At 41.8% G+C, this 14,293-nt stretch overlaps 3 protein-coding genes across 3 annotated transcripts; 2 read left to right on the plus strand and 1 right to left on the minus strand.

The window, feature by feature from the left end:
• The first annotated feature begins 711 nt into the window (after positions 1 to 711).
• LOC135614194 (uncharacterized) lies at positions 712 to 5,145 on the plus strand. Its single transcript, XM_065111280.1, has 7 exons — positions 712 to 1,106; positions 1,359 to 1,516; positions 1,785 to 2,033; positions 2,286 to 2,420; positions 2,678 to 2,860; positions 4,153 to 4,314; positions 4,491 to 5,145. The coding sequence occupies exons 1-7, from the start codon at positions 758 to 760 to the stop codon at positions 4,896 to 4,898; spliced, it is 1,644 nt and encodes a 547-aa protein (XP_064967352.1). The 5' UTR covers positions 712 to 757; the 3' UTR covers positions 4,899 to 5,145.
• Positions 5,146 to 5,526: 381 nt separating this feature from the next.
• Positions 5,527 to 8,431, minus strand: LOC103986646 (multiple organellar RNA editing factor 5, chloroplastic/mitochondrial). Its single transcript, XM_009404701.3, has 4 exons — positions 7,904 to 8,431; positions 7,682 to 7,779; positions 7,277 to 7,342; positions 5,527 to 5,874 (listed from the first exon to the last, which is right to left on the minus strand). Exons 1-4 carry the CDS (start codon positions 8,350 to 8,352, stop codon positions 5,726 to 5,728), a joined length of 762 nt encoding a protein of 253 aa, XP_009402976.2. The 5' UTR covers positions 8,353 to 8,431; the 3' UTR covers positions 5,527 to 5,725.
• Positions 8,432 to 9,382: 951 nt separating this feature from the next.
• Positions 9,383 to 12,921, plus strand: LOC103986647 (growth-regulating factor 4-like). Its single transcript, XM_009404702.3, has 4 exons — positions 9,383 to 9,671; positions 10,277 to 10,634; positions 12,152 to 12,597; positions 12,680 to 12,921. The coding sequence occupies exons 1-4, from the start codon at positions 9,398 to 9,400 to the stop codon at positions 12,685 to 12,687; spliced, it is 1,086 nt and encodes a 361-aa protein (XP_009402977.3). The 5' UTR covers positions 9,383 to 9,397; the 3' UTR covers positions 12,688 to 12,921.
• The last annotated feature ends 1,372 nt before the right edge of the window (positions 12,922 to 14,293 follow it).

Genomic DNA, 14,293 nt, shown 5'->3' on the forward strand with positions numbered 1-14,293 from the left:
GCTAGGGCCCGCCTCTCCTGCCCCCTCACCGACCGCCATGTCATTTTCCCGCGGAGTTGCCTGTGTGAGCAGAACCAGAGGCCGCGCAGATTCCACGACAGAGTGGCCGCCCCGAGCGCGTAGCTTTCACGCCATGGCCGTTACACGCGCGGAGTTTATTACGCACGAAACAACAGTTACAGAGTGGCGTCGGGTGGTGGGGTGCGTGGTGGGTTTAGCGAGTACAAATTTATCCGTAGAAGGTAACAAAGCGTCAACACGTCGAGAAAGACTTGACGCCGCGGCCACATACCCCGGTTTGATCCTGTCACGGGTGAGTGGGGTCCTTCTATCCGCTTACCGGTGATAGTAGCGTGGGAACCAACTTTATAATGTTAGGCGGAAGCGATGATGCGAGCGGGTAAGGTAACCAGAGTAGCAGCAGACCCGAGTCGTGATTGGGTCAGCTGACCTGGGATCGGGTGCGGTACGTTAACCAGCAATGAATATTAATGGAGTTGTCGGCGGCTGTAGGACCCAAATGACAGATCAAATTGATTGGGTCCACACAATTCACGCTGGCCCGCGCATCCCACAGGTTCTGTTGGTGTGGAGCAAGTCACCGCAACGTGTCCATTAAATTGGGCCGGTTTAGTTTTATGGGCCCTTTTAAATGGGCCGGTTTAGTTACCCACCACAAGATCCACATTTCCACTAATAGTCTCCCAAACCCTTCGTCCCCAAAGGTCGCAAACGGAACTCCCTCTCGCTCACTCTGATGTATTCAGTGGCTCTCCTTCAGTCCTTGCTCGTTCCTCATCCCCACCTCCGCGTTCAAAACCGTAGAGCGACATCTCCCTCCCTGTGGCTTCGAAGGCTGGACGTTACTGCGAAGCCGAGGCGCGGATTTCGGCCATCCGCCGCCCTCCGTCGTCCAGCGTCGGATGTATCACCGGCGACCACGAATTCGTTCTTACCGCTGTTATCTCTTACCGAAACCTTCAGAAGGCATTTAGGCCTGCTGGTTCACTTTGCCGCTGCTGCTGCCTTCCTCATCGGCTTTAGCGCCCGCGCCTCTACCCCCGCTTCTGCCGCAGTTGATCCCCCTACCGTCGTCAGTTCGTCAGGTGTGCCAACCTTTCTTTTCTTCCATCAGGAAGTGATTGTACTTGCATAAAGATCCCACCTTGTTGCCTTATCTGGTTTTATTTGAGGTTGATTGGAGTGAATATATGTATGTATCTTTGGGCTATTCATAGCCATTCTAGAGCGTATAACTTTGTTTTTTTAATTCAGGCTTGGAATTGTTTTGGGGTTTCTTTGAACCGCAAAATGATCCCTCTTACTGACGAAGTGATCTTAAAATTGTGATTTTTAAGTGAATGAAACGGAGAGCTCCGATGCGATCATAGAACAATCAGCGGAGAATGAGGAGTTGAAAGCGGCATTGGAGGCTTGGAAGTCGAAGACATATGCTTTGACTGTGCCGCTAAGAATTGTTGCCCTTCGTGGATCCCTTCCACCTTCATGGATTAAGGTTTGGTGCCTCAGTATGTTTCCTGGAAAGAAAAAGTGGGGGTGCTAGTATTTTATTCATAACATGCTCTCCACTGGTTTTATGTTCATGATCCTGCAAATTAAACCAAGCTTGGGTTTTTCTAATCATTCAATTATGTTTCTTTAGTTGCAAGTTTGCATGAAGGAATCTTTTTTAAATACAAGTATATCTGGAAATGGTGGTGATTTTATCATTCTAGTGCTTGTAGCAATTTGTAATATTAACCTTAAGTCTTCATGGCAAACAGGATTTCATTCAAGTGCAAGGAAGGAGATTACATATGAACCTTGAATATCGTGGAGGTCTTGAATCCATCTTCTCTGATTTGTCATCAGCTTCTGATAAAGGTCATCTGCAGCCAAAATCAGCCATGGCAGCTGATATTATTTCCCTTGGTGACTCCTGGCTGAATTTTGCAATTATCAGGGGTCTAATTGAACCTGTTAAACATATAGAAGAACAAGAATGGTTTAAAAATTTAAGCAACAAATGGAAGGTGAGAACCTGTTCCATGAATTGGATTCATTTTTCCCATTGATTATTAAGCCTTAGAGCTTTCTATTATGGTTCTCTGGGTTTGATATATCACTAAGTTGTCATACTATCACAGTAGTATGCTTGCCAGCTATCTATGAGGATGCCATATAATTGTTATGGATGTGGAACTATTGTTAAATGCTGAGATGTCTTGTATTCCTGAATCCTTTTGTAGCAGAGTTTGCACGGTAGTTTATTGAAAATCTCTCAGGTTCATTTATGCAGGAATGATAAAGGAGAATTGGATCCAAATGGTTATATATGGGGAGCCCCATATCGTTGGGGACCTATGGTAATAGCATACAAGAAGGAGAAATTTAGAAGGCACAATTTAAGACCGATTGAGGTAATTTCAATTTTTGAAGAAAATGTGAGCATCATTTCTTTATTCCTTTTCATACAAAAATGGAAGATTTGTCTTTCCTTTGATGTAGCTGGCCCCATATAGCTGAAAATTTATGGCTTTGTTCGTGATGTTGGTTTTTCCTGTGATATGTTCTTTATACCTACATATGAAGTAATTATTATCTGAATAACATAGACAATAGTTTATATCGGGTTATCTTTATCCTGTTTTCTAGGATATTTGAATTATTATTGCAGGACTGGAGTGATTTATGGAGAGCTGAGCTCGCTGGGAAGGTTGCAATGGTTGATTCTTCTAGGGAGGTCATTGGTGCAGTGTTGAAATATATGGGATCATCATACAACACCAAGGATGTTGAAACCCAAGTTGTTGGTGGGAGGAAAGCGGTGCTACATAATCTAAGAGTGCTTCAAAGGCAGGTATGCTGTAAAGATTGTGAATTCAGGCTGTTGATGTTTCTTCAAGAGATTGCTGAGACACATTAAATTATGCAGAACTGCCTTGTTATTCAAGTCATTGCTCCCAAATATCTTTTCCCGATTGTTATTTCTGTTATAATACCAATATGAATAGTCAAGAACAGGTTTAATATTTACTCAAGTAATTGGGAAGAAAGAATAATGAGTTTGGGTGGGCATGACAAAGAGTAGGCATCTACCATACATTTCAAATGCTGGTAAAAGCTCCATTAATACAATCACCAGCATTTATTCTAACATTTTGAGGTGAGCTATGCCAATGTCATTAGTTGCATCTCACTTTTAGAACTGCTGGTATAAGGCCAAATGCGAGTAAAAATAAAATGCTGGCATTTGCAAATGCCAGCTAAGGAACTATTACCGGCATATCTGAAAGCATACTGCATATCTCATTGAGCAAACATAAAACATAGCCCATTAAGAAGAGGCCACTTAGAATCACTTACAAACATTTTCATCTCATGAGACCATGTACACATGATCATTAAAAGTAAGCCTTTTCTGGTCAATACTTATCAAGCACTCTCATTCCATAATATTCCACATAATTATATCGGTGCAACAACCTCAAAACTGAAAGACAGCCACTTCAGAAATCAGCGTAGTCATGTGAACAAGCTAAATGAAGCCCATTTCCTCCTGAAGCTTTAAATGAGCTAGTCAGTGATAACTCAAATTCAGCATCATACAACAAAATATTGTTAAAAATAGACACATAAATACATGTGATCACCATCTCCATTGCCATTCGATACATCATTAGTGACTCCAGCCAAACAGTTATTGTAAGAGCTCCTGCCTCATTATCTACCTATGTGACAACTAGATCTACCGCTTAATTGTCCTTGATATAGCTGGTTTGGCCATGAGGATCACCAGTATATAATGTAACCTTTTGTTTTTTCTTGCTCTCTTTCTTGACTTATGAAAAAAATAAAAAAATCAATTTTAGCTTTATTGAAGCAAAATGATAAGGAAGTCATCAACAACAGTTTAAATCATAATAACTACTCTGTAATATTTAGTATACTGTAGAAGTGAAAGTCCACCATTTCGAAAGACTTCTGTAATTATAAATTACAAGTTATATTTTAAGTTTTTGAGTTAGTCTTGCATGCCCTTGGCTTTTGAGTTAGTCTTGGTAGCAACTCCTATTTGGTCATGTTAGTTTCCAAATAATGCTTGCCATTGCTTTAATTCTGAAACTATAATATGCACTTTTCCTTATGTAGGTTCGGCTATTTGACAGTGTTCACTACCTAAAGGCATTTAGTTCAGGAGATGTATGGGTTGCTGTAGGATGGAGTAGTGATGTTATTCCTGTTGCCAAGCGCATGTCCAATGTTGCAGTGATTGTTCCCAAGTCAGGGACTAGTCTATGGGCGGATCTATGGGTATGATCTAAATTACACTAAGATATTTTTATGATGAAATATATTTCATAAGCTATGTTTCATTGGTCAAAACTTGTGTCTGCAGAATGCCAGCTGCATTTACCCGAAAGCTTTCCATTTTCACAAGTATATAAAATCCACTGATGAGGTGCTAAATTGAGTATTTAATCTTTCAGGTGATACCTTATGCTACCAGATTCAAAACTGATAAAATTGGTGGCAGAGTCAGAAGCCCGTCTCCGCTAATCTATCAGTGGTTGGAGTTCTGCTTGCAAATCGCAAGCGCATTGCCTTTCCAGCAGGAAGTTATCCCAGGAGCTTCTCCCATTGCCTTTGAGTATCCAGGAGGACCTACGGAATCCACAAAAGGGAAGCCTAAATTAGACACAAATCTAGTTGATGGAGTGCCAACACCTGAAATATTAGCTAAATGTGAGTTTTTAGAGCCATTATCGGAGAAGGCATTAGAAGATCATGAATGGTTGATATCGAGTATGGACAAATCAGGTAGTGGTTGGATCAGGAACATCTTGTACTCAAGCTCAGCATTGTTCAATTCCAGAGGGGGTAATAAAAAGTCATAAAATTGTTTCTAATTATCTTAGTTGCTTAACGTTTGCTCAAAGTTATGAGCCTAGAATATGAGAATAGTCACCATCCTTGCAAGCTTTGGAATTGGCCTTCATTTGTCTGGTCCTCCAAGGCAAACTGTCTATAATTCTCTCTTTCTCTCTCTACTATTCGGCTTGAATCTGCCAAATCTTCATCTGATGTTCTATGTTATCATCAATTTTCACATTTTATACCCTAAAACACAGTAAGGTTGCCTTATGTTTTCGGATTTTGATCAATTTTCATGTTTCATGTTATATACAAGGATAAGATTACTCCTATGGAGAAATCATTTTCACATTTCGTGTTATATACAACCAATCCTCTATATATTTGATTGATCTTTCTCAGATTCTGTATTGGTGGAAGCACAAGCACATGAGGCATATCTTTTTGTCAATTATGTACGATAAAATACATTCGAGAACTTCCTATCATATATATATAGCTTGACACTAGTCAAGCTAAAAAGAACTACAGAATAAGTACCGAGCTTTGAGCATCAGAACAAGTTATCAAAAAGCTTTGAGCATCCTTATAGCAAAACAAGCACCGAGCTTTGATCTGATAGTAAATTCCAACTGGACTAACAACATGCAGTATCCTACAACACGAGGCCAAAGTCTTTATTTAAATCAAACAATCATGATCACGTCCAGGGTGAAGAAAACACCATGAAGAAAATTGCATCAAGATATGGCATCACCAAACATCTCACACCATAATGCTACCATTATGGGACGAGTGCTTAGGTTCCCAGTGTATACAGCCTAATATCTAGCTGCTACCAAGGAGCAGTTCATCGCTGACTCTCCCTCCGCCTAACATAACGAGTCCTGTCATTATATCTGGGTCTATCTCTATCATTTCTCTGGGTGGTGGCTGCATCGATCCTCCTCTGCCTCTCCGGAGGCCTTTGAACTATTTCTCCATTCAGAAATAATTCAGCTGCAATTACCAAAACATAGTAGGAGTGAGCACACTTTGTCCAACGTGATTATGGTGAAAGCAAACAGTTTACTTCCTAAGATAATTCAGTTATGTATCAAATGTGTTTCTTAAGTGACTCGTCTAATTCTTTTAGAGAGAAATCTTGTGGATAAGAAAATGTAAATCAGTACAGGCATACTGTACTGGCAGAAAAAAGCAGTAAGTCATAAATGTCTAGCAAGCTTCTACCTAACACAAAGAAATGATAATCCCCTTCATGTGTTCAATATCTGACGATCCATAACCAGCAGATGGCATCAATCACATAATATATGGATTAACGCGATATTGCAGATCAAGCAGAAATATTTAAAATTATTGTCTTGAATCAAAAGAAGCAAAGTGTTGCATACACAAGAGCTTTTACATGATGTCCAGGTGTCGTAACAACCATTAGTCCTAGGCAAAAATGCATACATTTCCCTCCAAAATAAATGTTTTTCGTATTTATCCCTCTAAAGTTGAGTTCACCCTGTATATCTTTGTAAAACCTAAAAACTTGCATGTATGTCATTTCATCCACTAACTATCATGCGACTGATAGTATGAAAACTCTAAATGACATTAATACATTACAACTCTTTGGATTATAAGAACATTTGAGGTACTTCTAAGTATTTATATATCCTTATAACACAAGATAACTAATGCTAATTACAATTAGTCATGGTAACCCGAGTCTTATGTCAATGGGAGGGATATATGTGAAGGATCCTAATGTTTAGGGGGATAGATCAAATTTCGTAAGGAAAATACACAGTTTCCAAACTTTGAAAGGATAGGTATTTAAAAACTCCTTAGTTTACAACTATCCACGGAGAAAAAAAATTCGAACTGTGGAACAGTAGACATGATGTTATCCTCTTATTTGGGCAGCCTTATAACAACATAAACCATCTTTCCAAGTCATTTGTAATACACACAATAACAGAAATCATGAAGTTTTGTTTTACATTGTCTGCAATTTCCCTGAATATGAAAAGTGTGGCACCAAAAGGGAGAATGTTAATGTGCCCATTGGCTTCTCAGTAATAAGACCATTTAATTCTGGCGAGGTGCATTATACAGTTGAAGCAACAAGTAATTGATGTACTATCTCCTCAAAGAATTGCAGATAGCACTGCTTTCACTTGAGGACGATCTGAAATAATGTGGTTTATAGAAAAAAAAAAAGAAAGAAAGAAAGATGTGTCCATATTTGACAATTATCAACTGATCAGTAACAAAATATAACTGATCTTATGCAACCAGGTAAGGAAAGTAACCTAGTGAAGAAGATGTTTAACCTAGCGCATAACAATGCAACCTAATCTTAATTCAAAAACATCTACGAACACTCAAAAGAAACTAGTATGCTTACCTCCATAATCCTTGTTTTCAGCATCGACGTAGGAATCTGGAAGCACAAAAAGAACACCAGGAAGACCTGTCAAAATCATAGACACCTATTACAATGGGTGCTTCTCACAGAAATGGGAGAGAATTTCCCTTGACTAATGAATCAAACTACAAGCATGGGCAGATAAGCTAATGCAAATAAAACGTTTGGACTTCCAGAATGGCGGAAGAAGATTCAGGTGGCAATAAAAACTGCTTCTTGGGAGACAGCACACGCCACTTATTTGAGACAAGCTACACTCGCCACCGCTACACCTTTATCACCCGCAAATGAAACACTTTTGCGAGCTTAACTTTCTTTAAGAAGGGAAAAGGAAAAAAGAAAAGAAATGAGATTTACATCCGAGAACGAAACTACGACACTTACCTTCGAGCTTGTTGGATGTCTCCTCATCAATTTCACATCCAAATCCAAAGTAACGCTCACAAGACACATTGTATATTTTCTTCTTCGCTTCCTCCTCACTAACACAGTGGAAAAGAATTTGAAATGCAGAGGACGCGATCAATTAGCCAAAGAGAGAATCGATTCAATAAATTACTACTGGGCTTGTTGTAAGAATACGAGCAAGCGTTACACGATTGTTACCTGCCGAGGACCTTGGCTAGGGTTTGAACGTAGCAATCGATCATCTGCTGCTTGGTGGCCCCCTCGCCTCCAGGCTTGTCGATGACGATAAGCCAGTGCTCGTAGTCGCACCCGGGGAACAGCGGCGCCATCTCCGTCGGCGGGCGGTCGCTGAAACCAGAACCACCACGGGAGCCCGAACTCAGGGGCGAGTAACCCGAATCGCCAGCGCGGCGGGCCATGGATCGGAACGCACCAATGCGGGAGGTCACTCCCACCGCGGCCAGCCCAAGTAACGTAGGAGAGGGGCGGAGAAGGCGAATACCGACTAACGGGCGTGCGGCGGCGGCGGCGGAAGCGGGAGCGGAGGAGGAGCTTAGGTGGAGGCAGCGCTTGGAAAGGAACGAAGCAATGGGGTATCGAGCGATGGCGGCAGTGGTGATGGGGCAGGAGATGATGGAGCGGGACATGGTGGTGACGGCCGTCGGAGCGAGGGAGAGGAGGCGAGCAGACACCAAAGCAAGTACAGAAGAGTGCGAGGGTTTTTGGTCGGTGGGGTGTAGGATTGGAGGAGTATTTATGACGTTGGAAATGCAATGCGCAGCCAAAATTATTATTTTTCTTTTTTTTAAATCATTCACTTGCTCTAAATTTATATATATATATATATATATATATATATATATATATATATATATATATATTCATATATGTGTATATATATGGACACAACACAGTCAATCGATAACGCTCAAAGAAGAATGAATATACAACAAGCATCGACACGGCAAACCATTACCCATATCCGACAAATATACGCGACTGGTAACGCCCGTGACGCGGACATGACATAACAAGGAAGCAATTCGACAGTAGATGTATTAATACGCTCATGATTCTCAATTATGACACAAGTATTTTAGGTATTTTACGTTTTATAAATACTATGTTGATTCAAACAAATTAATTAATAGCAACTGCAGTTAAAGGTAATTAATTTGGATTTTTCCTTTTCTTACTTTATTTGGTCCTAATTAATATCGACAATATCGAAGTTACACGTACCAATTTGAAGTAACAAACAAGAAGCAAGCGGCTCTATAAAGAGCTCTTACAGACATCTCGGTCGCCGCAACAGAACAGAACAGGTCGCTTTCTGTGTGTGTGTCCCTCTCTCTCTCTCTCTCTCAGAGAACACCGTCCTCTCGTCTGCGTTTTCTGCTGTCCCATCGATCCATCCAGCTCGGAAATGGCGAAACCCTATTGTGTGCCTCGCGCACCGGATGGTGATTCCACCGCCCTTCTCCCGAGCCCCAACCTTTTCTGCTGTCTTCCCCCTCTCCCTCACGGGTACGTCCTTGCTGTCTCTTCTCGGGGGAACGACTGAGAAGCCGTCCTTTTTCATTGCTTTTTCTTTTCTCTCTCTCCTCTCTCTCTCTCTGTGTGCTTCCTTTTTCTCTTTTCTTTTTCTTTGTTTGTTTCTTGAAGCTTTTGCTGCCTTGCAGAGGGGAGGCGATGGGGGACAGGTTTATTAGGATAGGGGGGGAAGGAGGAGGAGGAGCAGGAGGGGTGAGGGAGGAATCGGGGTGGCTGATGAATAATACGGCGGCGGCGGCGGCGGCCATAGAAGGCCGGCCGCCGTTCACGGCGTCGCAGTTGGAGGAGCTGCGAGTCCAGGTGCTCATCTTCAAGCACATCCTCATGGGGGTTCCCGTGCCGCCGGAGCTCCTGCTTCTGGTTCGTAGGAGCTTGGAGGCCATGGCCGCTCGTTTATATCAACACCCCGCATGTAAGATAGCGCTCCTCTCATTTCGTGTTGCTCCTGATTGCTCCACATTGCCGTAGGATATATTTTTTTTTATTATCAAGTTTCAATCTTTGGATTTGTTTGCTTTTGGCGCATATCTTCTCCGTTCCGGCCCTTGTTCATCATCCAAAAGAGTCTTGGTTTAGTAGTTCCTTCTCGTTGCTTTCTACCTTGCGACATCTCTAACCCTCCGAGTTAAGCAGTCGCTTCGATCAAGTTCTTATCTTTCTCGTCTCTTGCTCTGCTTTTTAGCGCCTTTGTCTTGCATCTCATCGCAAAAATACTCCTTGCAGGTTTTTGGTTGAAGTTACATATGGACTTTCTTGTTGATCGGGATGGATCGTTCATTAGCAATTTTATTTCCTGGAATTCCCAAGCTGATTTATGATTTCTGTTCAGCTTTTAGGACTTCTTTAACCTCTGTTGGACTAATTGTGTACGCATCGCTTTCTTCGGCTCGTATCGGTTTCTTTTCGTTTTCGTGTTATCTTCCGTTTCCACTAGAGTCTGCCTCTGTCCTCTGGCGGTCAGATGATTCTTCCGAGCATTAATTACTGTTTCTGTGTTTTTGGGGGCTTGAGCTTCAGATGGCCACTGCTCCTATTTCGGGAAAAAGTTTGACCCGGAGCCTGGGCGGTGCCGTCGGACAGACGGCAAAAAGTGGCGGTGCTCCAAGGACGCCCACCCTGAATCCCGATACTGCGAGCGCCACATGCACCGAGGCCGAAACCGTTCAAGAAAGCCTGTGGAATCGCAACCCGTCGCCCCGTCGCAGTCGGCATCGACCGTGATCTCCCTTGCCCCTTCCGGGAGCGGCGGAAGTGACAGCAAAAGCATCCCCATGCACCCTGGTACCGGTGCTCAGGTTCCATTCTCTGGCGGCATGAGCTGCTTCCAGTTGCAGCCTGGCACGGGTTCCCATGAAACAGGCAGCAAAGAATTCAGGTCTCTTCTTTCATTCTGTGACTACTCTGTTTTATGGACTGAGTGAAACAACTTGAATAGCACACTGTGATGTCCTCTTATTGGTTTTAATCTGTCAAAAGTCTATTGCTTCTAGATTTCAGGGAGGCGTGCCTTCTGATCTTGCTTTTGAGTCGTATATGAGAAATGCATGTTCGTATCCTGTGGTGGTGTGACATTTGCCTGATGTACTGAACTAAATGCTAATGGCCTCAGATTACCGCAGGGCGGTGGCTTTCTGCTGTCAGGGAAGCCAATGTGTCTGTGGAGCTTCTTTTGCTCCCAAAATGTGGGTAGAATTGCGCTTAGTTGTCAGTCAGTCTCATGGACAGATGAAATAGTGTTGTAAGCTGACTAGCTTTTCTGCTTCTCTTTTGGTTCTGAGAAGTTAGTTGCAGCTAGTGATACTGGCTTACCAGACAATTGTCTCCTGCCCAAGTGCAAGTCATATGAAAGATCTGACATTTATTTTTTGAAATAGAATCTAAACCTGCCACCTGTTCTCATAGACAAATTACCCGTCCTACTGTTATGCTTGCCTTCTTTGTCTCAAATCTCCAGGTTTGCTTGTTATTATTAGCATCTGGAATAGAAGTTTAGTTCAAATGTTTCATATACATACTTTTCATGACTGAACTGTAACTTCTTTTTTATTCTGTCTACCTTATTACACTCGGTAATGTAATTTTTTGAGCTTTTGAAGCTTTTGTCCATAATGATTGATCGAATTGAATTGCTTGCTGCATCTTGCTGGTGACTAAATAGGAAATCACAATCAGCATAGTGCTTTCATTTTTTGTTATAATTTTGACCTGATTCATCTGTTGGACATCATCGTTTCCTTCTGCATTGCGCCTAGTTTCCATAAGCCATTCAAACTTGTAAATAGTGTGCATTGAGTAATGTTTTTTTGATAATTCATTAGCTCAATATATGGATAATGTATTGGTATGGAAGTCTTTGTATGGCTTGATGGTGGTGATGATTTTGTTATGCATTTCTTGCTCCTATGTGAAGAATAAATGCAGCTATATTTTTATCGGACGATGATCAAGTGATGTGGCTGCTCATGCTTTGTTGATCCTTTGCAATTCTGATGCATGGTTATAATAATTCCCCTTCAGGTAGAATCGTCAGCAATCTGCTCTTTGATCTTATTACATATAATGAGGGTACAACATTGGTTGACCTGCTCGAATCAAGTTGGTAGGCAAACTTAATCAAGAAAATGACTCACTGTTCTCTGGTATCTGTTACCAAGAGAGAGCGCTTCCCAGTTCCGAAAGTTGTGGATCGGTTGCTAAGCTACTTTTTTACGGTTCTAGTTTTGACTGACAAAGAGTCACTTATATTGAGCATTTGTCATTTTAACTAGAAAACCCAACCAGTTGAATGTCTGAATTTGTTCCGTTTGCAACTTCCATACAGATCTTAATAGTTACAAGAAGGTGATCCTTTGTTTCCCAGTACATGATGCTTTTTTATCTTCGAACATGCAGGTATCCCTATGGAGATAAATCCGAGGCTGGTGAGCATGGTTTCTTTCCGGAGGTTTCTGGAAGTGCAAGAGGCCTCGAAATGGACTTTCCTCTGGACAGCTCATGGGGATTGATGCCATCACAGATGCCAAATGCCCTGGGCTTCGAGAGCAATTACCTGCAGCTTCCTGCATTCAACGATCTCGGACAGGTTACAGTCAGCTCATTGGCAAAGCAGGACCAATCTCAGCATTCTTTCTTCGGGAATGAGTTTGGGTCCGAGGAGCCGGTGAAGCAAAGTCAGGAGCTCCGACCTTTCTTCGATGAGTGGCCAAAGACAAGAGGTCCTTGGTCTGACCTTGAAGACGAGAGATCAAACCGGTCATCGTTCTCCACGACACAGCTCTCCATCTCCATACCTGTGACATCCTCTGACTTCTCCACCAGCAGTTCCAGATCCCCGATCGGTGTGTCCTGCTCTTATGCATTGTCACCTTGATTCTGATCATCCCCCAAGCTCCCTAACTCACCATGTTTGTGTTGTTGCAGATGATTGAAACATGTGGTTCGCTGGTGAAGCTGAACTAGTGGAAGTTTCCTTGATGGCCCTAGTAGTTTTCAGTTCTATTAATCATCATTTATGCTCAATCCTTTTTGTCCTGGTTGACTATTGAGCATTTGTCAACTCCATTTTGAGTAAGTTTATTAGTGTGTGACACTTGAAACTGATGTGGTTTTTGGATTTGAATATGTTCTTAGAAAAAAGGCTGCTTGGAAAGCTCATGCAGACAGTTTCTGTGTCTCAACATGTGAGACCTATGTGGTGGTCCAATTATTGAGATGGCGATGCTATCCCACGAATCCAGGTATCAGTTCTATGATGCTGGGAGCATATTGCTTTGTTTCTGCTTCAAGTTTGGGTCCGCGTATCAATGTCTTGCAGCCCTGCGACTTTATTCTACTGAATTGTTGTACCTTTGAGATGCCAAAGTGGAACCACTGGCATCTCGAGCTGAATCGGAAAAGGGGGCATGTTCTCGTGCATTGAGCTTTCTTCTTCTGCTTGTGGAGATGCTACCGAGAAATGGGTCATGATCATGTATGATTACTTCCTTGACGGGCTTTGGCTCTTCAACGCCGTAGAGCAAAGCTCGAGGGTTCTGGAAACAGGAAACTTTGATGAATCACAAGTCGGATCATAATTGATGAGGGTTCAGTTCAACATCTGTTTGCATGATTTTATCTATATTATCATTAAATATTTACTGTCGATGTAGGATTAAAACCCCCAAAAATTTATATGTTTATTTTTTGAAGTTCTAACATATTGAAGTAACGAATTGAGTGAATCGTTCTTAAAATAATAAATGGCGTCTAAAGAGTATTGCTTCCTGCGATCCCTTGAAGCTCTTCCTTACTCGTCGTGGGTTAGTGGAAAGAAGTGAGGTGAGGCGACGTAATTATTTTAGGATGAATTTTTAGAAAAAAAAGTTTAGTTTAAAATTTTCAGATAATATTTGAAGTTTAAAAAAATTTCAAATAACATTCTTTTTTTTTTTAAATGATTAATTCTATCATCGTCGATCATCGCCTTTCACCCAACCCTTTGGCCACGCTTTTATCTCACCGATTGTTCCCTTTTGTCGAACTCACTTAACATAGAGTCGTAGCTTCCACGACCAACGATAGAGGTTACATGTGAGTTGCACCTTCACCTTTTCATTTAGGATCGACAACAAAAAGAGGACGTGATGAGGTTATATGATCTCTTTGCAACTAACAATGAAGGTGGTAGCAATGAGTCCTTATGCAAAGGTTGCAAGTGGCTACGAAGAATACTTGTGCAAGACTTACGAAAGAGAGTCGTAGCTTCCACGACCAACGATAGAGGTTACATGTGAGTTGCACCTTCACCTTTTCATTTAGGATCGACAACAAAAAGAGGACGTGATGAGGTTATATGATCTCTTTGCAACTAACAATGAAGGTGGTAGCAATGAGTCCTTATGCAAAGGTTGCAAGTGGCTACGAAGAATACTTGTGCAAGACTTACGAAAGAGAGTCGTAGCTTCCACGACCAACGATAGAGGTTACATGTGAGTTGCACCTTCACCTTTTCATTTAGGATCGACAACAAAAAGAGGACGTGATGAGGTTATATGA

This window comes from Musa acuminata, chromosome BXJ2-6 (genome assembly GCF_036884655.1).
Source record: "Musa acuminata AAA Group cultivar baxijiao chromosome BXJ2-6, Cavendish_Baxijiao_AAA, whole genome shotgun sequence".
Lineage (NCBI taxonomy): Eukaryota > Viridiplantae > Streptophyta > Magnoliopsida > Zingiberales > Musaceae > Musa > Musa acuminata.

What these genes read in the sequence shown, in the direction of transcription:
- LOC135614194 (XM_065111280.1), top strand. Translation starts at nt 758, where the DNA reads ATGTATTCAGTGGCTCTCCTTCAGTCCTTGCTCGTTCCTCATCCCCAC. An exon ending in TACCGTCGTCAGTTCGTCAG is followed by an intron (nt 1,107 to 1,358) that starts GTGTGCCAACCT and finishes GTGATTTTTAAG; the next exon opens with TGAATGAAACGGAGAGCTCC. An exon ending in ATTTAAGCAACAAATGGAAG is followed by an intron (nt 2,034 to 2,285) that starts GTGAGAACCTGT and finishes AAAATCTCTCAG; the next exon opens with GTTCATTTATGCAGGAATGA.
- LOC103986646 (XM_009404701.3), bottom strand. Translation starts at nt 8,352, where the DNA reads ATGTCCCGCTCCATCATCTCCTGCCCCATCACCACTGCCGCCATCGCT. An exon ending in CTAGCCAAGGTCCTCGGCAG is followed by an intron (nt 7,780 to 7,903) that starts GTAACAATCGTG and finishes CCACTGTGTTAG; the next exon opens with TGAGGAGGAAGCGAAGAAGA. An exon ending in GACATCCAACAAGCTCGAAG is followed by an intron (nt 7,343 to 7,681) that starts GTAAGTGTCGTA and finishes TGATTTTGACAG; the next exon opens with GTCTTCCTGGTGTTCTTTTT.
- LOC103986647 (XM_009404702.3), top strand. Translation starts at nt 9,398, where the DNA reads ATGGGGGACAGGTTTATTAGGATAGGGGGGGAAGGAGGAGGAGGAGCA. An exon ending in TTTATATCAACACCCCGCAT is followed by an intron (nt 9,672 to 10,276) that starts GTAAGATAGCGC and finishes CTTGAGCTTCAG; the next exon opens with ATGGCCACTGCTCCTATTTC. An exon ending in ACAGGCAGCAAAGAATTCAG is followed by an intron (nt 10,635 to 12,151) that starts GTCTCTTCTTTC and finishes TCGAACATGCAG; the next exon opens with GTATCCCTATGGAGATAAAT.